The following is a 27292-nucleotide window of genomic DNA, read 5'->3' as shown; positions in this document are numbered from 1 at the left end:
CTTCAGCCCGATCAGCTTTCCTTTAAATGTCGTCTTCAAGACTCAACCCAAGAGCAAAGTGAATGATCTGACCAAGATTTTTACCAAATGGCTCAGAACCACTGAAAACATTTCTCGGCTAAACAAACGCATTCCGAGTAGTACGCCATAGCTACTCAAAGCAAGCGGGGATATGAATGTATAAGCTGTGAAGGGAACTAGCTAGTAGCTAGACTTCATCAAATCTTCGCTCGCTGTTTCCAAAGCGAGGGCGACATGCCTAGTCAGTGTCGATTAATCACTCGTCAATGATACAACCGGAAATAAAAAAGGTTATTTACACTTGAAAAGGAGTTTCCATGGGTTATTTTAGGATGGGAAGAAAACTGCCGCTCAATTTTGCACTTGATAATTAAAATGATATGAACAAGGCTTTAATGCCTCCAGTAATATATGACAAGGTGAAGCAAATTAATGTTACTTCCTTTATTTAATGCTTGAATCTCATTAGAGTTCTATATATAATTTCTTTTATTGATTTTATTCCTAACCAATCGTTCTCTTTTTCAAAATTCAGAGTAATAAACCATTATATGCAAGAGAATAAAATCGGATTGTAAAGTGTAATATATCGCGCTGACGGTTTCAAAGGTTGGCAAACAAGTCCAAATTGTGGATCACCTGTCGAAAAGGTGTCTTGCTATTTGGTCCATAGTCCTGCAACCCAAGCAAGCAAAGCAAGAGTGAGCAGGAGATAACCCTCAGCTGACCAGAAAAGGTTTTGTTCGAACTTTTTGCAATTCAATAATTTTTGTGAGGATCGCAGTCATTAGGAATTGTGCTCCTCCTAAAAAATCGGTGTCAATCTTTACAAAAAGGGGAAAAGAACAATGGAAATGGAGTGATTCCCTCTATCCAGTGTGCTGCCTCAATTAGCACGTAATTTCAAATTTGGTTCATTTTTTTTTATTTCGGTCTAGAGCGCTCGAAACTTATGGAACACTCTACCAAGAAATGTAAGAACTGTCAGTTCTAGATCTCTTAACTGTAAAGGTACTTTGTTTACCAGCAGCAGCAAGCGATTTTTAAATTTTACAATTTTTAAATGAACATTTCAGTGAAAACTATTTTTCAAAGTTTAATATCGTTGACAATGAGTTCTCTGGTTATTATGCTGTAAAAAAACAACACAAAAACATCGAAGATTCAGTCTGGTAAAAATTTCAAATGTTGTTGTTTATAGTGGAAAATGCGCTTAGCTACACCTAGCTAGTTCACAAGCATGCCACTTAAAATGAAAGAAACAAATGTATTAACTAAACACGACAGGCTTAAAAATCCCACCTGGTGGGAGGCAGACTAGTTGGCTATTTACAAGCATGACCGAGGAGTTGAACTAGGGTCTGTCGAGAAACAACTCCAGCTTAGTGGTCAGAGGGGGACTTGAACCCGCCACCTCCGGATTTCAAGTCCGGCGTCAACCACTCGGCCACGCTAATTCGTTTCATGGTTAAATAATTGTAAAAGCATTGAATCTTTTCGTCAGCAACACACTCAATGAGTATGATCGTGACATTGAGGATAAGATACTTGGATGGCAGCTTTCCAAAATGTGAACGACTGCTTTTGGAAAACACTGATATATTATCCTGGAGTGTTTGATGACATAACGTTTTCAACTTAGAGCATCTCAGATCCAAGGTAGGTTTTGTTGAACTAAATTGGTCTCTAGCAGACCCCAGCAATATGTACACAAAGACCAAGAAGGCACAAAACGATACAAAGGAGCTGGCCATGGTAAGGAAAACTGGCAAAATGTAAAAAATTCAGAACAGGACCGTCAGAGATACAAGTTAAGACGTGTAGTAAACAAACATGTAACGATGAATTATGATGTGTTATATTTGTCGCATATGACTGCATGAAACTCAGAGCAAGACACCAGGGCAGAGATGTTTTTGTTAAACTGAAACACTATCTGTATAGGCGAGTAAAATACTGGTTAAAACATTAACTTAAACCATTTACTGAAACATGTAAACAGTAGCATTTAATTTCAAATTGAATTGCCTGCGAATTCCATATCTTCTGTTCGATAATTCACCTGGACATTTCAGTTTTCTTGAAGTGATCTGTGAAAAATAAAGTACAAAAATGTATGAAATTAAGATTTTAACTTGTTGCCAAGATTAGGTTCGATTGCAATCTCGACGGGAGGTCTTTAAAATTCAGTATATATACCTTGTTGAAATGGCAACGAGTGTTTAAGTTAGAGCTTTCCGCCTATGAAACGGAGTTGTGTAGAAGTTCTTTTGGCCCAAATAGACATCCTCAATTTCCTTTTTGTAGTTTATATTTTACGTGAATTTTAGGTTTTGATCATTTTTTCCCGTTGATTTGCTACAGAGGGCTTAGAATGTCACCAATTTCATGTATTTGAGCGACGTTGTCGTTCCCGTTTCCTTCCTGAGTGTTGCTACTCTCTCTCGGCGCTATTCAACCGTTAGCACAGGTACTCAGTCTCAACAATCCCCTTGTGCAGTGAATCGACTGAAAATGATCAAAAGTTACTTTGCAGGAGACAATTTCAATTGGTATAACAGTTTCAAAATATACTTAAACAATCAAAGGTTGCAACGAAACAAAAGGGACACAATGAAAGTTTAATATCATGGGTTGTTTAACCATGCTCAATTTGATCACGAGGAAAATATAGACACATGGATCTCAATTTGAAGTATAAAACTTACAACTATAACTGCTTTGTATATGACGAAAGTAATTTGAAGAAAGTACTCTGTTAAATAGCGTCTACCTCGCTTTAACAGACTCGGAGATGCTTTTTAGGTTATAACACATGAGACCCAATAATTAACTAACTGTACCAATAGAACTACAGCTGTGCACTGAGACTGTAAAATATTCTGCTGAATTCAGGAGTCCACAACTGAATTAAACTGAGGTACGTGAGTGGGTATACATGATATTCCAAGACAACATCTGTATGTAGTTAAATTAACATATGAGAAATCAAAGGACCTGTGCCAATTTACCGAAATAAACGTGATTATTATAGATAAAAGCATGATTCTTGGTTGGAGGTTTCCAGTTAAATGTAGCAACTTCAAGCGTCAATTCTGATGGGACCAACGGTCTGAAAACTGCTCGAAGGTTCGAGAAGATGGAGCTCAATTCTATGACATTTTGCCTTCACCTCGTGGGCCCCACGAACAGTAAGACAAATGCACCCAACTAAATAATACACAGTAGTCGTTTAAAGGACATCCGCGATCGGTCTGTGAATCTTTAGTTTCTCTTTGAGACAACCACCATTGAGACACGACCAGTATGAGAACACAGAATTGACTTCAAAATAACCCAATGAACAATGACCGGTTTGAGGCTGAAATTTATGAGCTCTGGCGAAAACATAACGCCTTAATGAAACACTTGCTCAGTGACAAATGTAGAATGATTTATACTGATGAAAAACTATGTTCCTGTTCATTCACTTAGACTAATCGTATCTTCACATAATCACTCAACAGTAGTACTTGATTTGGTGCGGTGTAATACACTGATATGTACACGATAATCCAAATTCATACAGAACTGTAAGACGATGATAAAAAAACCTCACACACACTCTAAGATCTTCATATGCCTAGTCTGTTAATACAACAACTTCTACTCATGGGGACGCTTCAGAATGGGGAGTTTGCTCCCGAGTTAAGCTAACTTGGAGGTTTTCTTGACCAACTAACGAGTTCAATACATGCTCTCCGTGATTCAAATCTTTTGTTCAGGTCAGGGAATTGTCCACGACCTTAAACAAATTTTACTGAATAGCCCATTTTCCTTGATGACAAAGCTCTTACCTGCAGTTTAACCAAGTTCTCCTGGCCAGCCTAAGACAACTAAAAGATCGCGTCAAACAATTTCCAAAGTTACTGATCGAAGGCTCATAATAATGCATCGTCGACAAAGAGATAACAACTTGCAAAAAGCTTTAGGGTCTTAATTAATTTCTTAGCCAATCATATTCTAGTCCTCTCGGACCATGATGCTTCAAAGCCCATGCGCATGCGCCGTTCTATAAATAGCGAAGTGTCGCGTGTAGGTAATCATGAAAAACGTGCGTTCCATAAATTCAAGTGTTAAAGGTCACGCTATTTATGTTGCATCTCTCACGTGCCGTTTTGTAGATATTGGAATCCTCGAACCTCCAAAAGAAACGAAAATTGGTTTTAAAAATCGTATAGGTCGAGAAAATTGGGGTTAAAATTTCATTGTTCGACTAAGGGGAGAGAAAACCCTTTTGGTTCGAGTGAGCGGGTGGTTAAAAATATCGAAGGTTCGAGAAAGTCGGGAATCCTCCGTACCTTTAGGCCGCACATGAAAAAAACAATTTTCAAAAGCTTTAGTGTATCACAAGCTGAGACTGTAGAAGTTCGAGTTAAAACTTAATAATTTGAGAGCTGTTGTTACTACATTGATCTAAAAAGATTGAACACGTTCTTGAACAATAACATCGGATAGAGCAATCAAGCAAAATGTAAAAACAGAATCAGAATAAACAAAGCAATCAATCAAGGAAGGCTTTCAGAGAATAATAGAATCTATGGCTTTTGCATGGAAGAACCTTCTAAGCATAGTCATGAAATAGGTTCAAGAGTTAAACAACATTTTTTACAATGATACGTTAAAGACAAAAAGATAGAAATGTCTGAAAAAGTATTAATATAAAGTATTTTTTGACTGCAATTACTATCGGGGGGGGGGGGGGTACCTCCTGTATCCAAAGAGGGCTGGAAGTATATCAAGGTATAGGGAGTGAATAACTTAAATTATAGGAATGGATCGAAAAGAACGTTAATTTAGGTATCTAAAAAGCATTTAAAATATATCATGTATACGATGAGATGCGAGGCCTCTTCCTGGCTTGAAATTAAGGGTTTCGAAATTTTTTCGGAAAGAAATTTTCTGGTTGACCTTTTTTGGACACAGAGAGTTCCACATGACTTTTTAAAAACTTTCTTAACTAAACCACTCTTCTACACCTGTTCCCATAATCAATCAATGAAAAACGTGCTGGGGTTTCTCTCAAATGATCGAACACAAAGGCACACGTAGTCTGCACTTGTCACGAAAGCAAACTGGGAGTCACTCATGTCACGTGATCTCATATACCAGTTCTTGTTTGGTGTAGCTTTGTCTCATTTTGTTTTTTCATCGAGTTATATGCAACTTTCCCGTCGCGTTCTCCTGAAACGTTCAGGGATTATACAGTCGTTAGATTTTTCGGCAATAAGCTTGTGCTGTACGTTACGTTACATTACATTACGTTACGTTACGTTACGTTACGTTACGGGATTGGCTCTTCACAGCGATCAAACATTATGGTACCAGTGCCACGGTTTTCGGTGTCTCGCCGTGTCTAAGAGTTTGAAGCGAAAATGTGCGAGAATTGTGTCAGAAAATGTTATTAAACGAGCACTAGTAAAATCAATTACGAGCCGTTAAACTAGGTAGACAACGATTATGAAATTCTCTTTTTTTCAGTGACCGTCTTAACTTTTGCCTTGAAACTAGAGGTATATCGGAAATTTAAGATGTCAAGGAGCAGTTTTGGCTGGAACCGTAGTTGATAGAGGGAAGTGGTTATGAAGTCCGGCAAACATCAAAGGAGCAAGCAAAGATGCCAAGATTTATGTTGGAAGGTCCACGACCGTGCACAATCTTTTGTTTTGCATTTACACTGTGCATGAGTTACGTAATCAAAACATTTCTATTGTTAGTTCCATTGTGTTTTGTGCAAGGTCAAGGCCTAAAAAGAGAACAAAAACATACAACAAAGAACTTTGGCGAGTTTCATGACCATTCTCCTCTATTAACTATGCTGGAACGACAACGGGAACTGCGCTCGTAATCTACTTGATCGCTGTGCATATTAGCACAAGCGTTTTTCCCGCGCTTGGTTTGGCTGCAGGTTTCTGCTACGAGCGTTAATTGGCTTATAGCGTTATGTGCATTTCTTGAAATCAATTGACTAGAAATTAGTGATTTGCTTTTATTTTTTGATCCTTATTGATCATGAAAGACGCTGCCTGACTGTTTTTTTAAGCTTCAACCATCTTATTTCAACGTGCAACCTTTTTGACGCTCTCGACTGGAGGTATTTTACCGCCATTTGTTCCCGGACCGATTAAATCGTCGTCTGAGGTCATGTTCATGCGAGCTGGTTATGCTGTCGATAGGAATTGCTGTGAGTTGTAGTCAAGCAGTTTTAGAGAGGGAAAGAAAACTATTGAACTTGAGTTCGTGAAAGAGTTTTTGATAAAGCGTTTGGAATTGAAATAAATCTGGCGTTTAGTTGGACCGGAGGCGCACTCTCATTAGGTATTCTTAGTTCAAGTGGCAACGGTACATCGGAAACAAATATCAAAATATACGTTTAAAGAACAAGCTCGATGGAAAGAGTGGCTTTGTTGTATTGCTGTTGTCGTCAGAAACATAGTTAATAGAGCATTCTAGCCTGGGTGGTTTGTTTCCCCATGACAGACAGCGTGATATTCGTTAGAGAATAGACCAATTTCGATATATTAAAATTCAGTCTAAAACAATAGATCTCAACACGAGGTTCTGGGGGATAACTTTTATTCCCCAAAGCCTCGCGCTGAGGTCTATTGTTTTAGGCTGAATTTTGATGTATATCGAAGTTGGGCTAAAAACATTCATTCTAAGAACATTCATTCATACACAGGCGACTATTTGAAACATTACTGTGAAAGCAAGACTTCTCAAGAGTATCATCAAATGGCCTGAGCCGCCCAAGCTAAAAAGGTCCGGCTCTTGAGGTAAATCGTTATCAAACCCGGCAAAGTTTTTTGTTGTCTGTTTTTATTCTCTTGTTTTGGCCTTGACCGTGCACAAAACACAATAGTTGTTTACAAATGACTGAGGAACTAACCAATAGGAACGTTTTGGTTACATAACCATGCATAGTGTACGACGCAACGAAAAGATGACGGCAGGGTTATAAATCTTGGCATCGTTATTTGCTTCTTTGGTGTTTGCTGGGCTTCTCTTCCATTCCTCTCTATTAACTATGGGGGAACATATGCCCATTCGAAGGAAAACTAAACTAACTGAGTGGACCTCGACCCCTCATTTTGGTATAGAGCAAGAAAAGTTCAAAATCTTCTTATTTTGCGCTTATTCACCATGTATGAATTACGTAACTGAAATGTTTTATTGGTTAGTTCCTCAGATAAAACTAAACAACTATTGTGTTTTGTGTAAGGTCAATGCCAAAAAAGCGAACAAAAAGATAAAACAAAGAACTTTATCGGATTTCATAATCATTCCCCTCTATTAAGTCCTGTTAACCATGATTTGATGCAAAGAATTAAGTAAACAAAACAAACTATAATGACACTGGTAAAACATCACGCCACTCATGACACGATATAACCACGTGCCTTGACTCTCAGGCTTTTGATGCATCAGCTACTTTGGGGCTTGGCAAGTTTCCCAATGTTTTTCTAGTGGGATTTTGCTCTTGCATCCAGTGCCACGTGATTTAGCTATAACCAATGAGAAAGTGAGTCGAAACTCCAGGCAAAGCAGTCACTGTTTCAAGGTTTACACTTTTTCTACAGCATTGTCATCAGAGAGTTTTTAACGGAAGAACATAGCAGGTGCTCGTGGATCATAGTTACAAATCCATTGGGCGAGGTAGGTCTCGTTTATTCTAGGTAATTGTGCATATCAGTATTGTGCACGCGAGTACGAATTGTCACACACCGGTTTAACGGCGTGACGGGTGACGGCGTAACGGTGTAAATAGACAGTGACTCCATGCAAAGCTTTGTTTGAGTATATACCGCATACACTTACAGTGAGCTACACTTGTTGAGAGCTAATCACTGTCGAGTCAGTGCTACTCATGCGAACCCCGGAATTTTATTTAGGCTAACCGGAGTGCTAAAAAACAGAAACAAAACATGAAATCTGCTAACGTTGATTTCCGTTACGCACTTACCCCATGACTTGTTAGATTGTTATACGTTTTACTAACAAAAATCACTTTCCTGGTAAGTTGAAGTGTTTGTTTGTTTTTTGCCCCTTCCCCCTCTAGGGAAAGTCTGGCCCTTTACTTGCTGATGAGGGTCTACAGCCGGGAGAAAAGGTATTTGCCTGGAGGGAACTCCCCTTTGAAAAGGTTGTGGATGCTCGTTGTCTCTCTTAGGAGTATAAATCAAGGATTCTGGTCTCACTTAGCTCGTTCATGAAGAAGCGCCACTATTTTTAGCTGTCAAAGTATCTGTTAGGATGTACTCGAAGAAATGATAATAAAAACGCTCTTATTTCCCTTTTTAGGCTAGATGTTCGCCGGTCTCTCAGGTCTACCGGTCTATCAGCGCGGGCTCTTTCTCTGAACAGCTGCTATGCGAGCCTATTCCGTTTTAAGTGGTTTCTTATAGGGTCAAATAAAGCTAAACCCACGCTCAGAGTGGTCTCCGTAGGGGTTTAATCCAAATTTTCCTACGAGCATCCCGACCTTTTCATGTGGGGAGTTCCCCAGGGGGTATTTGGACGCCATTAGTACGAAGATGTACACCTCGCGGACATTGCATGTGCCTGCCCTGGTAAAGTTCTTATTGGAGAACTCCTGGTTAACATTCGGGTCTCACAAAAGTCTCTAGAGGGGTGCTAGTATTTCTTGGGAAGAGATTTTACTTGTGTATAAATATTTAGATTGACTGGATTTAACGAGGATTGTTCAGAGTGCAGAGTAAAAACTTCCAAGCACCCTGTTATTTAGTGTGATTGGAGGCTTTTATTTTGAAAACTGAACTCCCGAAGCGGACTCTCCATCTGTACTCCTGGACTTGTCCAGACCTTGACCTCACCAACTGAGTGAATATTTATTGGACATTTGACCAAGATTCAAGAAAAAAAGATTCCTTTTTTTTTATCTACGTACATGCCTGTTGTATCAATGAGCCAGAGCTTTTACAGTCACAAATACTTTTTTTGACATTTTTGACAAGTAAAAAACTAAAACCCGGTATTCGGCAGGTTCAGGTTGTGCGTTTTTTTATTTTTTGTTCTTTCTGTCTCAGAATAGTTATAGTTATATATTGTTATACAACTATATTGTTATAGTTATCACTGATTATTAACAGGACTTGGTGCAACGCAGTTTTGGTCGTTATATTATATTGCTTCGTGGTCGTCGGTTAGTCATTCGCCTTGGGACAACACGGTGATGTGTGCGGACGCGAACGTAACCAATCAGAGCTAAGGACCAGTTGCTTTTAGGACACAACATTAGGATCAGTTGCTTTTAGGAATATCTTATATCTTAATTCTGGATTTGTCTTAGCGAATATAGTTATTGTAAGTAGTAATGTTATTGTAAATAGTCGTGCGTTTTTGTCATGAACCCCTGGCTAGGGAGATTGGGCAACCACTCCCTACGTTTACGACTTTACCTTGCCTTACCTTACCTTACCTTACCCTACCTTACCTTACCTTACCTTACCTTACGGGCAAGCTGACTTAAAGATTCGAATACCACCTATGTTTCACTAACAATGATATTAATTTCTTTCTGGAAATTATTTAATATGATGAAAACAAGATTTAGAGATATGTCATCAAAAATATAACAAAGAACTAATAGTAATTAGTACCAGAACCACGAGCAATTCGCCTACCTGGTCACAAGGCGTTTTAGCTTATGTCTGATTAACGCGACATGGGTGGATCCAGCATCTCATGAATGGAATGTTTCATTACAAGAAGTAACCAACAGAGGGATTGTGCCCTCCATAACAATTAACATTAGGTGTATAGAAATTTTCAGCAAAGAGAGTGCCAGGTTAATATCAGGACGCCCCTGGATTCACCCCTGGACATGATGTATAAATTGAACCTGCAGGTAATAAGTGAAATTTAGGTGATAAGATTTATTATAAGAGTATCATAATCAGACATGGTTTTGTTGATATTCAAGAGTTCTATGATAAAAACTCTTCAACTGACTTTTCAGCTTCTCCATCAAAACATTTTGAGTTTAACAGTTCTTCTAAACAAGCTTTATCGGTGCGAGACGTGAACAAACCAAGAATTTGTCGATGAACATTATCGATTTGCGGCACACCGTACATCTTCGGCTCATATTGACCATCAAATGGTGTCCCCCCCGAGTGAGACAAAAATCACACAAGCTCCACTCTTTCAATTTTCCATAGTAACAGAGTTCCGTGTTCTGGCTTTCCTTCAGACTTCCTTCTTTCTTCTAGATTTTTATACATTGCATGGTCTTTAAACCAATGGAAAAAGTACATTTATAATTGTTTTGCCGCAGTTTCAAGGTCCTCAATCAGTTGAGCAATATTCCTCTGAATGCCAGTTGTTATTGAGTGCGGAGTGTCTGAAATTTTGCGTATGGTGACGTGTAAGGTCAACAGTCATTGGAAACATGGAGCCGACTTTCACACCCTATCAAAGACCTTTGTTACAGAAATTGCTACAACAAGCCAATCGGAATGGGGCAGAATTAGTGGTATGAAATAAAATAAAGAGGTGGCTTATGACTTAAAAGCAAATTTTTATTGAGTTTTTCATAACATTTACATCATACGTACAGATGTATAAGAATAAAAATTTGGATAAATCTCTTCTTTGTTTAGAAACATAAATTATATATATACTCTTTGTACTTAGCCTTTGGCTATTTATTTATTTATGACGTTTTATTTAGCGCAAATATTCCCTTAAACATTGCAACTTTGACCTCTAATATTTAACAAATAAAGAAGCCTTAGCCGTGTATTACACTGTGATAAAACACGACGGGCATTTGAGAACACGAGGGAAATGTAGAAAACACGAGCCGCAAGCGAGTGTTTTCTACATATAATCCGATGAAACATGGGGTTTTGACCAATCAGAGCGCGCGCAGAGTCCTATCTATATTATAAATCTTAATAAAAAATAGCTGTACAGTGTATGCGTGTAAGTTGCGTAACAAAATTTGATAATAATTTATTAAGTGTCTGTTTTAATTCATCGTCCACTGATTATCAGGCCTAGCCTCATCTAGATCCATTGGTTGTCTGAGTTCTTGTTTTATCGCTGTGCTTCCTCTCTGGTTCTTGAAATGACTCCTTTTTTCGTCAGAATTGCGTCGCTTTTGCTTCAACTGGTTTCTTTGATAATCACTCGAAATTGTCCACATCGACTTGTACGGTCGCTTGGGGTCTGGGACGCGGATGAATCGCTTTCTGAGGGATAAAGTATGGCGGACAGCGTTCTGTTGAGAGATGATAAATACGCTTTATTTAACAACTCAGAAGAAGATCTAGAGTGGAACCCTCTAATCCAACCACCAACAGGCTAATGATATCTACCAATAGGATGGCCAAGTTAAACAAGGGGAAAAACGACTGAGCTTTTTTAAGAAAAGAGATGACGGTATAAATAAACTAGAGGTTATCTTTCTCAAAATATCTTCAGGCGGGGTTTCTGCTGTACATAGATATCAACTGCCCAACTGGCTTACTTTGTCCCGTAAAGGCTTGCTCCGTAGTTTGTCGTTTTCAGTTCACGCAGAGGTTGTAACATAAACAGCTTTCTTGAGTCATTTTCGTCTACTGAATTAACGCTTCTTCCGCAACTCGAGGATACACGGTAATAAGATTTCAAACCTTCCTTTAAACAAATCTGTCTTTGACAAGGCTGAAACGCCAAAGTGTTCTGTTTTCGCAGCTAAAATTGCTCTTGTGTCATGACAGATTTATTTCACCAAACTCTAGATATTTAAATCGCTTTTAATGCTCGATTATGCCCGCAATTAGATCAAAATAATTTCAATAATCCCTCTTTTCTGTTCCAGCACTTCTAAGACTCTACATGTAAACTGCATCGCTCTCTCGGAACAAAAAAAGTGAAACAGCCTCATAATAAAAACACGAGTACAGAAAACCACATCAGATTTTACGGCGGGAAGTTGTATTTTTACGTAAAAAGCGTTTTACGCTTTGGACTGATTTTGGAAAAGTGAAAACTAATAATATTGCCTTGGTGAGCTATTGCCTCCGGTGTGTGTCGATCGACGAAGGTTCGAGACCCCAAAGGTCCGCGATGTTTTGTCGTGAGCGCCACAATTATCACAAGCCTTCTGCACAGCGATTGCATCAACTGACCATGGCCGAAGCTTCCTTGGCGTTGTTTACCAATAATAGAAGGGCTATCTGGTTCGGTAAATCGGGCGTTACAGTATCTCGATCAGATTAGAAAGAAAAGAAGCCAACCAAGATTGAGAAAGTTGCGTATTCAACTAGAGAGAAATAACACTTTTGTTTCCTTGCACGGTTAAAGTTTACAGTATCGAATCGTTGTTACAAGGAACTCATCAGGTAATGAAACTAAGAATACTGAGTGCTAATATTGCAGAAATTTCACCATGCTACTTTGAATTCGTTCTGTTTCATTTGTCGTTTCCTTGACTTAAAGGAACGCAAGATGGGTGTGCCAGGAATTCAGTGAAAATATTGTCTGGCTTTTCAAATAGATATCAGTTCCCTTTCCAAAAGGAAAAAAAGCTCTCCTACTAGACTGGAACCAACACAGGAAGACTTAAAGTTAGACAAAAATACCCAGGGCGGAAGGCAATCTTCCGGACAGGACATTTTCAGAATTTGAGGCATAATACAAAGTTCACGCTAGTCCTGAAATTTGTTACAACAATTTTCTCGACACATCTGGTTTGAGATAATATATACATAAACGCTACGTACTGGAAGAGCAATTGATAATAAGCCCAACATGTAAAGCCTTACGGTGGCGCTTGGTAGATTTAACGCCCATGATTTCTATCGCCCTTAAATTCGCAAAGTGCCCCCGAGCGAACCACGCCAGATTAATTCAAAACAAAACTACTTTTCGTCGGTAAATAATGAGCTTAATAAGCTGAACCTAACCGTGAACAAGCATCTTCTATTTATGCTGATTTATTTAGATGAGCGTAATAAACGGAAAGCTTTTACAGTCAAAATGGACGATCAATAAAATTGGGTGTAGATTCAATAGTCCCTAAATATAATCAAGCCATGCCTCTGGGAATCTGGCGTTTTCATCTTGCCTGTAGATTTTACTCAGTCGGCATTCCTATGCGGTTTCTTAGCATTTCTATCTGTGTTTTTCTATCGCTTTATCCTTTCCTTTTAGGTTTCATTCCAGTTCTTATTCAAACAGCATGTTACCTCAAATAGCGTGACCGACACGTAGGTCCCTCGACAAACTGGGTTTTGAAATCCTTCGCGTTCTAAAATTCCGGCTTTTAAATTCCGCCACTTCAACAATAACAAGCTAAAGTATTCACCCGGATATGTAAAAATACTCGAAACAAAAGCTTTCGATGTCAGTTTGGAGGGAAATTGTTAGGTGGAGATTCCAGAGTACGTTATTGGTGGTCGATGTGATTCATTTCATTGTTCCTCTATACGATCGCACGTTTTCATGATAACATCTAATTTTAAAAAAATCTGGTAACTTCTTTGAATTGCAGTGGCCTGAATTCTTATGATTGGCTACCAAAGCAATCCAAAATTTGCTAATGAGAGACAAGGGCTGAGTTGTAAACCGACTAGGATCATCAAAAGATGGCTGACTGCAGCGCTAGCACGGTCAGTATTACTTTTCCTTAGTGTTCTAAATCTAATGTTTCCCTTGGCTTACCTTCCATCCTTGCACAGATAAATAAGTTCCCTTGTCGTTGAAGTATGGCACGTTCTTGACAATCCAGCTGTAAATCTCCGACAGAGTCATCATGTTGTTGCCCGTGGAAGTAATGGCCATTGTAATCAGGTCGGAGTACGATGCTCTTCCCCATGGATTCGAATGCTGTGACCTTGATTTTGGAACAGGTGTGTGTCCTCCAGCTGGGCTCTGTACCTCTGGGAACTGGTTCAACATGTCATCTCGGCTACTGTTGGATCCCGAAGAGGCAAACGAACGAGGTGATCCTAAGCTCTCAATCTCGTCTTCTTCGCTGTGATCATCCTCTTTAGCAGGCGTCTCCACCTCTTCTCTGGCCACGGCCTTTTGCGCTGGATTAACTGACTCTGTAACGCCGGTAACGCTTGGCCTTGACGGTGAACTGCGTGGGGTTAATAATAAATTGTTACAAACTTCACGAGACCTTCTGTAGCTTTCGTGGGAGGGAAATATTGGAGGTCTCCATGGGATCCAACGTGATCCAACTGAAACGGGCATCGTAACTCCGTCTGCCCCACAATCACACTCCCGCCTAGCAAACATCTCGTTTTGTAACCTGTCTATGCCGCCGTCGGCCAAAATAGCGCGGGGATGTCGATTTTCTAAGGATGAGTTTGGAAAATGGATCTCTGTTCGTGGTGAGATTCCGTTCCTAAGGGATTTGTTCACTGATTCTGGTACCTGAATGAACATATTTTGAGTCGCCTTGATTGTAGACCGGTCGAGTAGACGTTACGGATATGTAATCGTACTGAACGCTCCGAAGACTGATGTAGTTTTATTTTCATTGACGATTATAAAGCCGGAAACACTTATGCCGTCAAACGAGTTCTTCCGACGTTACCCGACGGCACAATGACGTCAGTAGCCTGATGATCACTGAACTGAAAGAATGCAAATTCATGCCTGAATAAACATCAGACCCGAAAAAATTCGTTTGTTTTGGAGATTTGTTTATGTTTTGATCCAAAAATTACAAGCATTATCTAAACGCCGAGAATTCTTAGAGATATCACTGCATAGTTGTATTCTAGAACGGCGGCAATTTACGGTTCGAGGCATGTGACTCCACTTAGTAACGGCAGCTCTAGTAAACATTTACATACTTGCGTGAACCCCTTTTCGGTTGATCATGTTATGGTGATTTGGCATTCACCAAACCACCGGCCCAAATTGTTTTAGACAATTTTCGGATAAAGAAGCTTTAGGAGTTAATGATTCGTATTTCAGTCCCAGGTTAATAATTTACCAGTCATTCCATATCGCACGGCCAGTTTGTAACTAATATCACTCGTTCTTTGTGTGACGAAACATCCGCCCGCGCACTGACGCGTCAATAAACACTCTCTCCTTTTGTCCGAAAGAAAAGAATCACAATTAACATGTCAAGATTGAGAGCAGCAAGGCTCTCGTGATTAATGGACACTTGATGACATCTGAGGTTCGTTTGTAGGTGATTTTTCATGTCTGACAAAAAATAAAGATGAATAAAACTATTAATGAAGAATTAAAATGACATCGAGCGACCTCCATTGCGTGGTTAACAGATTAACGCGGTTGTTTGCGTTTTATTGTGGTATTGTTCAAAGTTGTCAAGGTGGTCAAACATACAGAACAATTATAACCGCAGCCAGTTCTGACAACGTGCACTGACTATGATACGAAACTCGAGATACGTAGGTTATCGAACTGAATATCAGTAGACTTGCCCCAAAGAGTGATATCATATTTCCTTGAGCTATGAAGTTCAATAACAGCTATTAAAGTTCAAGTTTTGATTGCAAGCACACTATGTTTACTGAAGCAATTAATGTTACATTGTCAGTGCATAAAACGTGTGATCACAGCTAACCAAAGTCCGTGCATAAATCTTAAATGTCATTTAAAGCAGCGAGCTATGTTAACCTGCACAGAGGTCTTCAAAAAAGCTATTCGCGTAGTAGGGTAAAGACAACAACAAGGAAGTTTTTCTACTCTTTAGCCCTGTTTTGCATATAAGATCATAAATCAAGCTAATGTGCATCATTTTCAATTGCTGCTTTGGTGAAATGTCAGGAAAAACGTAAAATTAGACGTACTTTGCAACAGGAAATACAAAACTCTATTTGTTCGCCGGTTTAATACGTGAGGTTTGTACAAGGATAATCGACCACTCCGGCCACGTCTATTTCAAATCAGCATTTTATTGAAAAAAATTAAGTTTAAATGACGACTCCTAAGGGGAGTCGTCATTTTGCTATTTTTGTCATGACACAGATTAAAAAAAAAAAAAAGAATGGAAATCTTGCAATTCATTGAGAACAGAAATCATTGGGGTCGGGAGCTGTACTAAATGCAAAGAAACAGCATAATTTGTTTATTATTATGACTGAATTACGGTGATGTAGTCCTAATGAGGTGGAGGATCAGATACAAGAACTTGGAAGCAGCAACTGTCGCGTGAAAAATTGACAATTCCAAAACGTAACGTCATTGTAGGTTACCAAAGGAGCCACGAAATAGAAAAAAATTAAAGTAATTTCTTATTTTAGAACTTGTTAAGAGCCACTAACTGACGAGAAGTCGTCGTATATTGATTGCTGTCCAAACTATTTCGATGAAAAAATGTGAATATTATGCTCTCTTTGATATCTGTTTCATGCTTTGCTCAAGTCACGTCTTAGCTACAATATTTTTGCGCAAAGTTCAATGATTCCTTCGAGTGTGCAAACAATAGCGAAGGAAATTTGTCAGTTTTGCGTGATAACCATTGGCCTTGACAGACAAGATCTCTTCCGCTTCTTTCATGCCGTTCCCCGTAATTTGAAGTTTCCGTAATATCATTCCGTTATTGCGAAATTTTAACACATTAGCTATGATGTAAGATATGCTTCCGGCAGTGCAGTTTCAAGAGGGTCATGAGAACCGTATTATAAAATATTTCTAGTAGTATTTCTTCAAGAGCTATTTTCAGGTGAACTACAACAATCCATAGTAACAGTTGCTTTAAAAAGTGCCTTGTTTTGTTTTTAAGAAGGGTTCTATTCACGAAGGAATAAACTGATAACTCTTGTCATCGGTTCACTTGTTTTCTTTATGTCTGGCATTGAATTGTTATATTATTGATGTCTTGTCCCTTTTCCTCGTCACGTCCATTTCATGTGACTTCTATGTAATAATCCTCAATGAATTACTTGCAAGTGTTCATCTTCTAATTTCCTGTTCATAGACCTCAAATATACTTAACTTGTTGCAAAAATTGCGATCGACATAAACTACAGAGCTTCGATCGAGTAACACAAAATCCAGGCAATTTTATTTTTTGCATACGAGCAGAGGGGACGTAAAGGATGAATGAGGTAATTTTGATAAAACAAGGCAAAGTGCCCAGTGAATCATATTTTCAAACATTCAGAAATTCCATTCAATTTTTCAGTGGGCAACGTAATCATTCCACACCCAACCTTATCACTTATATATTATTTCGCCATTGAATATCATTCTCTTAAAGCTGACGGATATTAATTAGAATTGAAAGGTAGCCTTTCGTTTCTTCATGTTAACTAAGATAACCTTATAACTCAAATAATTTGATGTTTAATTTTCATGCCTCTTTCAGAATGTACATTTGTTTAAAATCAATTTATAAAGGAGGCAACTAAAATATCGAAAGCATCATGCATATTGAGGTGGACCTTGCCAGGTTCAACTGTATTAACAAAGTTGCCTTGAAATTCTAGGAACATCTCTGCACTGCTGAAACTCAAACTCTCCGATTTATGGCTTGTCTAAATTATTAACGACCATTAACAAACAGTTTACATTTCAGCTGGCAGTTGACAAATGGTTAACAACTTTAACTAGCAAATTGCATCTCAAAAACACTGCGCTATCTGAACTGCTGTCTCAGATTTATGGCATGTTTAACGTGTTAACAAACAGTTTACATTTTAACTGGAAGTTGACAAATGGTTTACAACTTTAACTAGCAAACTGTAACTAAAAAACACTGCATTATCTGAAATGTTAACAGTTTTTAACAGTAGACAAAGGGTTAAAAATTTGACCACTGATAATCGTATCTTCAACTCACTCCAATATGAACATGTATACTGCCAAAATCAGCCGTAATTTTAATCGAAAAATACACAAATAGTTGCATTCAGAATTTTTGTCAGGAAATCATAACTCGAACTCCCTGCAATATCTAAATAGTCTACTAGTCACAATTTTTACTTTCTCGAACTCTGTGCACAAACGGTTTCTAATTCAACAGCGAGTGGAGAAATGGTGGCAAATTGTAGCAAGGGAATTCTATCTCGAAGTCACTGAAATACTGAACAAGTAACAAACTGCAGTAATGTTGCCTGACAATTCAGAAATGTTTGACAATTTTAACTAACAAAGAGTATCAAAAGCTTATCTTATTACAAATTATACGGAGAGTTACGATTTTACTGACAATGGAAATACTCTTTCTAACCTGTTAAAAAAGAGCAACAAGATGTCTCGGTGGAGAAATGGTTACAAATTTCAACAAGCAAATTATATCTCAACGTCACTGCAATATCTAAACTGCAAACAAGCGACCATAATCTTAATTGGTGATACACAAATAACAGACAATTTTGACTATGAAATTGTACCTTAAGCTCACTGCAAACAAACAGCTATGATTTTAATATTACAAAAATGCGATGCAATTTGAACTATCGAACTGCATCTTAAGATTACTGCAAAATCTAAACTGGCAACAAACAGCCATAATTTTAACTAACAGTACAAACATGGTTGGCAGTCAGTGTTAACTAGCAAAGTTTACATTAAGCTCACTGGAATATCTAAACTCCAACAGAGTTACGATTATTACCGACAATGAAGAAATGGTGAAAAGATTTGAACTGCACATGTGCCTCTGATTCACAAGAAACAGCCACCTATTCCTAACTGACAATGCACAAAAGGTGGACAATTTCAACCAGCAGATTGCATCTCAAACTTGCTGCATATCTAAAAAAACAAATAGCCATAATCTATCTAACAAACAGCCATAATCATCACTGTAATACATAAATGGTCAACAAAATGAAAAACTAGCAAATTATATATTTCTAACTTAAGTTCAGCACTTTACCAAAAACATGGCTGAGTAGATTCAGCCGAGTTTCTTGCTTGCGAATGCGCTAAGTTGTCAATCGATGCGAGTTTGGATTGTCAGTCGTTAAAAGTGTTGCTGGAGACTAACAATAGCAAGCTTAAGAAAACCACGACGGCAACGACAATGGCAACGTCGCTAAACAAAAGGTTTAATGAGCGGTACAATGGCTGTGCACGTGCGTAGTAATTCTTGGTACATTTCTTTGCCTTCCTCTGCAAAACAACAACGTGAAATGACCAAATTCCGGGTTGTCTGGAGAACGTGAACCATGCACGAAGGCGTACTTTTGAAATTTTTATTTCGAATTTATCGATGTGTCCTGATTCAGTTTTGTGATAGCTTTGGCAGTGATAAACAAAGTAAATGACTTTAGGGCACCGCGAGATTCATAGGTAAAATGTAAATTCATGTTTTAATCGACGTTGTCCTCGGCGTCGCTGTCGTGGTTTCTTAAACTCCCTAATGAGTAGAAGGAACGACATGTAGGGGATAAATCAATTTCTATATTATTCGTAGGAGAATGCTTAAAAGGATTACAACTGACTTCTCCCAGGTGAATATATTTTGAGTACAGTCGTATGTCAGACAAAAGGTGTAGAGATGCAGTGAAGTAATTAACAAATAGTAGAAATCGTGGTTCTGAAGTTTGTCTAGTTCCGTTACTTCCATCATTGTCTCACATTCCTCTCGTAGAAAATGGGGAAGTATAGTCTACCAATTTATTTGGACTAACATACAGTAATGTGGTGCATAAATACCTTCAATGTATTGTCTAAAAACGTATATAAATATTTGTGGATAGGCTGTGAATAGTGGATTTATTTTACTTGCCAGCCGAAAATGTTTTATAAAAGTTAAAGACAGTAGACAAAATAAATTCCATGTTTAATACCAGAGTAAAGTACACTCATTATATTTGAATTGTGTAACTTTCACACCCAAGCAAATTAAGAATACACAAGTCTTACGAAACCGTGGGCTGATCTTGTCACGCGAAAGGTGCGTAAGGAGTGTGCTCATGACGTCATCACTAATTTCTTGGCAAGAATATTTTGTTGTGGCCTTGTTGCTACAGGAGATGACGGGAAATAGACCACTGTATTTTCATTTTGTTACAAAGTATCACTGGGAACAAAGAACGTTTTCTTCTCATTATAATCATAGTTAGTAAAACGGTATTAACTCTAGTGTACTTTTTTTACTTTTATTCCTTCGTGGTTTAAGTAATTTTGCAATGTTTCTGTCTAATGTTAATTTGTTATTCATTGTTACCTTACAATTGGTATGCGTTAATCTCCTTGTTACAGATCGCCTGACTACCTTCAGGTGTTAAAAGTAATACTATAGTGTTGGCCAACTTGTCTTCACAAGCAAACACAACAGCGTTTTACCGAAGTCGCTTCCTCCAGAATCCATCATCTTTTGGCTTTGTTGGTATGACTACGTTATGCACCTTTTCATTTTTCTTCCAGTTTTGACAGATTTCAAACAATGAGGAAGCTAACACTTATCGCACCAGTTTAGATGGGAATACGTCGCTTGTTCTTCATTTAATCCTTAGGTAAATGCACTGTAATCCTAACAGTTCTTAAAATAAATTTCAACAGACAGACAAGAATTTATAACCGCAGCCGGAATCAATTTCAATGTTTGCGCTCAACTACATTGTTAAAATTAGTCTTTAGTGCCTTTAAGTAAACAGGATTTTTATGACTGAAATCTAACATTTTTGTCTCCGGTGTTGTTGCTGTTGTTTTTTTTTTCAGAAAAAAAAAAAAAAAAAAAAAAAAAAACGACAACTGTTTATCTTTTGAACGCATATTTTTTGTTCCCAAATATGCTTAACGATAATAGTTTATTTGTCATCTGCGCAATCCATTATATGCCAATGATTCTTTTAATATCTTGTATAGACGTAACATAATAGTTGCGCAAAGCGTGGTTAAACAGACATAGCTAACTCAATATCTTACTGACGAATTTACAACGGACGAACATGGTGCGTAGTTATTTCATCATGTGTGTAAAAATAATCTTCACTCCCACCCAGATATTAGAATCAAGCTATAATCTTTAGAGGAATAAAATGTCTCTATTGTATATTGCATTGATCTTGAAGTGTACTGAATTCAATCATTCAACTGTGTCGTTTCATTGAGCATCGCAATAGTTAAAATTCAGGTCCATATCGTTTGTGTACAGTGCCCAAGTGGCGAACGTTAATCGGTTCGACTAACTCATCTACAGCAGGGAGATTTATTATTAAGAATCAACAGTCAAAGAGCCTTTAAACAGCTTCGACATCGCCAATCATCTCCTGCTCCAGAGCGCAAATTTTAAGGAAGGCATTCATTACTACCAAACACAAGGATGAAAGTTAACCTATGCTACCACATCAAGCGCGTGCATTCTCTATTTGGAAATTATCACGGAAAACACTACGATTACCATATCATCAGCAAGCGTTTGCAACGTGCTTCTCATTTTTTCAGAGAATAACTCCTTATATCATAGCTAAATGTTAAACACAGACCAAATATGCTAATCCCTAAAGTTGCGCTGGGATAAAATATGTTCCAGCAGTTTTAAAATAAATATCGTTATATTTCTTACTAAATATATCTACATCTAAGTCATTATATCTTCGCTTAATGTTTAACATCTACGTCTAAGTCATTATATGTTAGCGGCTTAATGTTAAACACTGACCAAATATGCTAATCCCTAATCTTGTGTCGAGATGAAATACCGTATGTTCCAGCAGTTTTAAAATAAATATCGTTGTATTTATAGCTTAACACGTCTACATCTACTTATGTAGTTTTGTTTTTATTACTAAAATCAGAGAGACTAGTTTATTTGTGGTAAGCTGGTCACAATCTTTGTTTTGAGTTTGTTTTCATTGCTAAAAACAGAGGTGATCATTGCCAAAAATATCGCTTGACTGAAGAGCTTTTTTTGATATTGCACCTAAAAACATCATTCCAACCTGAAATAATGTGAAATATACAAGGCATAATATAGGAGAACAAGTTCAATGTTTAAAGCGTTGAGTTACCGACTTACAATCTTTTACGTTTTGTATTTTTTTTTTCCAAGTTGAGAGTAAAATTGGCAGTTATATCACTTACTATTTTCAACACAATGCTCTGTCACGCGATCTGACGTCAACAGTGGGCAAGGCTAATGACGTCAAGCGTTAATTGTTTACCATTTTATTGAAATCTGGCGTAATGTGCTATAATACTGCAGTTTATTATTGTCTATATTGGCAGTGTATCCTGTAGTGTACGCTAATACAGCTTTAAGATTTTACATGTATGATGTTTAGTCTTTTCGACACAAAAACATGAAATTTACGAGTGACGCACGAGTACGTTTTCGGCAGTTTAGTCTGTGAATTGTCAACCCATTCACCACCAAAGTGCAATGTTAAGAATCTGTCAATGTAAGAGTTTGGAATCAAAGTTATTGAAGCGAATTGATAGTGCATGTTCAACCTATCAAAACAATAAGTTTTGTATCATTCACATGAAATAATCAGCAATTCGAATTCGTTCCCAAGTAACTAGAATAGAATGAACTGGATCTGGTTCCCGTTGAAATTTGTTAACCATTTATCAAGGACATCCAGAGTAACGTGTAAATCAGATCAGGGAGACAAAGAAGCTAAACTTTCCCAAGCAACCACATTTGCCAAAGAGAAATGGTTATGAAATCCGACAAAGTTCTTTGTTGAGTGTTTTTGTTAACTTGTTTGGCCTTGCCCTTACACAAAACACAATGGTTGTTAACTTCTGCCTGAGAAACAAAGCAATAAAAACGTTTTGGATACGTAATTCATGCATGGTGTATGAGCGCAAAACAAAAGATTGTGCAAGGTCGTGGACCTTCAAACGCAAAATTAATCTTGGCATCTTTGTTACCTTTTATGATATTCCTAGCTTCCGGGATAACCATTCCCTCTATCAACTATGCCAAAATATGTATCGGTATTGATCAACGAGACTGCACACACAGTTCATAAACCAACATGGCACAATGCTCGTGACCACAGCATTCTACTAGGGCTTTTGGTAGATTGGGGAAACGGGATACACTGCCTCCAGCTCTAACCTTACAGCTCTAGATACGTACCGGTAATCGTGACACAGTTGTATTTTGCTTTATTCCAGCATTTATTACATCATGAGTATATAACCAAGCACTCTCTGATCGCATTTTGTTGGCTTTAAATTATTACCTCATTGTCTCATTACCTGATGCTAACATAAACGGCAGCTTGGAAAAATTTGGAATAACTTGTTCCAGTCCTTGCGCATCGTAGGTAGCGTTGTCACTTGGGAAAGTTTTTGATTCAATTTTGACATCTTTTTGCTGGCTTTTATTTGAATCCGCCAATCAAACCATGGGAACTGTCGAGGACAGAGATGTAAAATTCTCAGAGTCACCATTCACTCTCCTGGGAGTTTCAAAAGTCTCAACCTGCGAACATTTGAACCCGCAGCTGTTTGATCGGCCATTTGGAACGGAAGCCATCAGAAGTCGTCAAAAAGATGTCAGAAATTGTCAAGAACTAATGAAAAACTTTCCTGGCTGGCAACAGTACGGTGCATGGCACTGTAATACATATTAAAGATACCCCGGTCTCTTGCACTTGTAGTAAACTATGCAAACAGGCTCGCCATGTTCTATTTGTTTAATTATTATTGTTAGCCATAACCAATGTGCCATTTCGTAGTTTCTGATCACATTAAGGGTCTGGGAGAACCTAGAAAGTTATTTTTTGTGCAAATGTGAAGGAGCAAGATATGCTGGGAGACGGGAAATTACATATTTGTATTCCATACTAATGTCTCAATTTTCCACGAACTGTTGGCCGGTCTTATAGACAATCGTATAGAAAAACGAAACCTCCGTTGCGGAATTTTTAGCGCGGCTACGTCCCTCAATTCTTTAACCTGATATTTTTAATTTTCAATTGATAAATGTTCTGAGAACTAGAATTTTCCGTAAATGGTGAGACATAAGATTCTTCACTTCTTCCATATATTTACCGTAAAATGGCGTTAAAAACCCTGGAAGGGTCTCAGAAATAATATACTGCCTATAAAATCACTTTATGCCGGCTTGGGCCAAAAATGGTTATTAAAGATCTATTACAGAAAATTTGCTCGAGAATGTTATTTGATTTCCTCCATCCAAGGAAATGTCACGTACTGGTAGCAATTTTGTTCAAAGTCCAAGGATTCCTTCAATAAATTCACGAGAATAATCAAAGGGTTCTACGTTGCCCGCGCGAAAACAATAAGATTCGTGAAGCGAGAACATCATCACTTCCTCTTGTCTCACCACAACTGTCAGCGCAATTTCCGAAGTGCTTTTACGTTGTTGCGAAATTTTGTGATATTAAAGCATTGAAATGGCTCAGTGAGTAATCAAAGATTAATTGCTTTCATATGATAGTAATATATCATCAGACGGACAGCTGATAAGGATAATATCAACTAGGAGATAATTGCTTGGCGTAATAATAAATTTGTTTATACCAAGTGAATATATGAAAGACCATATATTTGAACTGCGGAGAAAGATATGAAGACATGATTGATCATCGAAGTTATACACACAACTTAAGCAGCTGTGAAAAAAAAATACAGGCTTGAACGGGATTCGTCTATACAAAGTTAACGAAGATAATTAATGTTGAGAGCTTGGGAGGTCTTTAAGGGCTGTATCAAATTTGTCGGTGTTTTTATTTGGGGGGTGATAGACGCAATCACAGGTCTTTATATAACTGAGCATAACCAAGAAAAGCTACGCAGAGTCATGGCTTGTTTGAAAATGTCATTTAAGACACGTCGTCCCTTTTTTTAAACTTTTTTTCTGCCACGCCGCTCAATAATCTTAATATAAGCACAAGCGTCCTTCTTTCCGCGTTCATCACCTCCCCTAATAAATTTATTGTGGGTGAAAAGAGGCTTCAAGTACGGTTTGGAGAGGCATCTTAAATAAATGCCACACGTAAAACCAGAAGTACTCACACCACGTGCGAATACTTAAACAAAAAGCCAAGTCACTGTAAAGCCCCGGCCAAACGATCGCAACATGTCAACGCAACATATCGCAACATTGTTGGGCGCAACATGTTGCGTGCGTTTGGCCACCGTGTTGCGATGTGTTGCGACATGTTGGGTGTTGTTGGCTTAAATTTGACCATTTTCAAACTTGAGCCAACAACACCCAACATGTCGCAACACATCGCAACACGGTGAAAGTACTGGTGAAATGACAATGACGATGAAATTTTACCGGTGAATTTGCACAAATCCTCTGAACTTTGAAATTTATTTTCTCATGTTTCTATCGGAAATTGTTTTTGATGTTATTTAAGGTAACTATTTATAGCTGTAGCTTTTAGAAAATGGAAAAAAGGATTTTTATGTACTTAACATTATTCTGGTAGATGATTTTTGTCCATTAAACTGAAATTGCTCGATTTCTTATTGGATTTCGTCTTAAAATTCGACCTCGGTCAAAAAAAAGTTTATTTGCTCTGACTGGCTAGCAAATGTTGCATGGTCTTTTTTAGCCAATCAGACAACTCAGTATATCTGCGGTATCTTAGCTCACGAAAAACAGAACTCATAGGTTTCAGCTGTCGTAGGTTGATCATTTTGCCGTGAAAGAAAAATGTAATTTGTGATAACCGGCACTGACATAAATTAATGTTTTGCCGACACGGAACAGAGAACTGGGTGCGAGCGTAGCACGCGAAGGCCCGTGGGTAGTACGTTTGTAAAAAGAGACGGTTGAAAAATTTGCGACATTCTACGGTCAGCCTTGCCACTAGCACTGTCGTATAAGGTTTATTCTGTAATTAGAGTTATTTGATTTGTCTTTCATTCTGTTGTTTATAGATCAACATTAAAACCCCAAAGGTGGTGCCACTGCATTTGGTCGGGGGTACACGGTCCCTATTTTTCCTTACAAGAGGTTTTGGGGGTTTACGTGTCCGGCTTTGGCGCATGTAGGACGTTACTTGACGTATCTCTTATCCACTTTGCTGTAAGGTTATTGTAACAATTAAAACATATCTTGGGCCTGGCTGACCAACGCGCCCATGCTTCAACCTTTGAGTCTGTTTGGTTGTGTAGTGAAGGCAAAATAGTTATGAAATGTATGAGATCCTGGATGGCGCCTTTTCTCTTAAAACCGCACTTCATCGAGGAGCAAAATGTTTGCCACTTAATTGGTAAAGTGCTTATTACTACATTGAAGTGTCACTGTCATGGAGCTGACCAAACATGGGTTTTGCCGTCGCCCGGGTAAATGTTTCCCACTCATAGCCGGTTTAGAGTGTTCCTTCTCCTTTATTAAATAAAGATTAACTTGCCACTGATGAATCATTGATTTCAATTGGTGATACGTTAATTCCAACACTTCCAGAGCCACGCCAATTCTTGGCAGAATAATGTTGGACGCATGTACTTATTAATTTACTTCGACCGAAGCAAAAAGCCTCGATCTGACTGCAGCCTCTACGGTACTCGGTTTTGCGCTGTCACGCTCTGACACTTGATTCCACGAAACTCCCAGGTTCTTGTTTTCTGACAGATTTAACAAATTGACGTCAGTTTTTCATGCGTCTGTCCTGTTAATGTTCATGAATTTCGTTATAACATTGTCAAAGTAGCTGTGGATCCATGAGGCGAAAGCCGAGTAGATCTGCGGACTACTTTGACAATGTTATGACTAAATTCATTGTCAATAACAGGACAGACGTATGAAAAATTGATGTCAATTTGTTTTTTTTACGATAACAAATTGTCAGATTGTCCGCTCCCGCTCGTTGACGCATCGCATAAATTATAAAATCATTTGTCTGTCCGCTTATTGACAATGAAAATTAGCCAATGAGCGCGCGAGAGATTCTGCAGTTATCGTAAACAGTCCAATTCAGTCCTTTTCTAGCCCTTCCTGCTGTTCCCTAGAGTAAAGGTCCGAATGACGTCAGATTTTCGTCAAACTGCAGCAAATTTTCTGCTTTACCTTCCCTAGGCGGTTACTTTAATCCTGGAGTTGAGTCTTCTTTAGATTTTCTTTGTTATAGTACCAAGACCTGCATCCTAACACGAGAATAGGCTTGACAGAATAGGAACTAGTAAAGATTTTCATTGACATGGTCCACAGAGAGAGATGACTTTTGTTCTCAAGATAACAAGACAACTTGCACCATGCCGTACCTGGCCATCGATATCTTCCTTAGGTTTGTGGGCTGTTCCGGGAAATTGCGTCCACGAAAAGTGTTGCTTGTGTTCACGGCAACCCTAACAACCTGCTCCTGCAGTGCTTCGGACCCTTAGTCGATCGGATATAAAGAGG

At 38.3% G+C, this 27292-nt stretch overlaps 1 protein-coding gene and 1 long non-coding RNA gene across 2 annotated transcripts; both read right to left on the bottom strand.

The window, feature by feature from the left end:
- Positions 1 to 450: 450 nt before the first annotated feature.
- On the bottom strand, positions 451 to 4229 carry LOC149098373 (uncharacterized). Its single transcript, XR_016203900.1, has 2 exons — positions 3858 to 4229; positions 451 to 2111 (listed from the first exon to the last, which is right to left on the bottom strand). It is a non-coding gene; the product is annotated as an uncharacterized LOC149098373 (long non-coding RNA).
- A 6351-nt stretch (positions 4230 to 10580) lies between these two features.
- Positions 10581 to 14532, bottom strand: LOC110052551 (uncharacterized). The gene is made up of 2 exons (XM_020758681.2): positions 13732 to 14532; positions 10581 to 11305 (listed from the first exon to the last, which is right to left on the bottom strand). Exons 1-2 carry the CDS (start codon positions 14461 to 14463, stop codon positions 11054 to 11056), a joined length of 984 nt encoding a protein of 327 aa, XP_020614340.2. The 5' UTR covers positions 14464 to 14532; the 3' UTR covers positions 10581 to 11053.
- Positions 14533 to 27292: the final 12760 nt, after the last annotated feature.

The sequence above is a fragment of the Orbicella faveolata genome, unplaced genomic scaffold (genome assembly GCF_042242905.1).
Source record: "Orbicella faveolata isolate gen_17 unplaced genomic scaffold, um_ofav_v1 contig_46, whole genome shotgun sequence".
In the NCBI taxonomy this organism is placed as follows: Eukaryota; Metazoa; Cnidaria; class Anthozoa; order Scleractinia; family Merulinidae; genus Orbicella; species Orbicella faveolata.
This window is presented reverse-complemented; position numbering and strand designations above follow the sequence as displayed.

Bases quoted from the DNA above. Each gene is read 5' to 3' on its own strand.
- LOC110052551 (XM_020758681.2), bottom strand. From the start codon at position 14,463: ATGTTCATTCAGGTACCAGAATCAGTGAACAAATCCCTTAGGAACGGA. The intron at 11,306-13,731 runs GTAAGCCAAGGG...ATCTCTCAACAG, and splicing joins TATCTGTGCAAGGATGGAAG to AACGCTGTCCGCCATACTTT.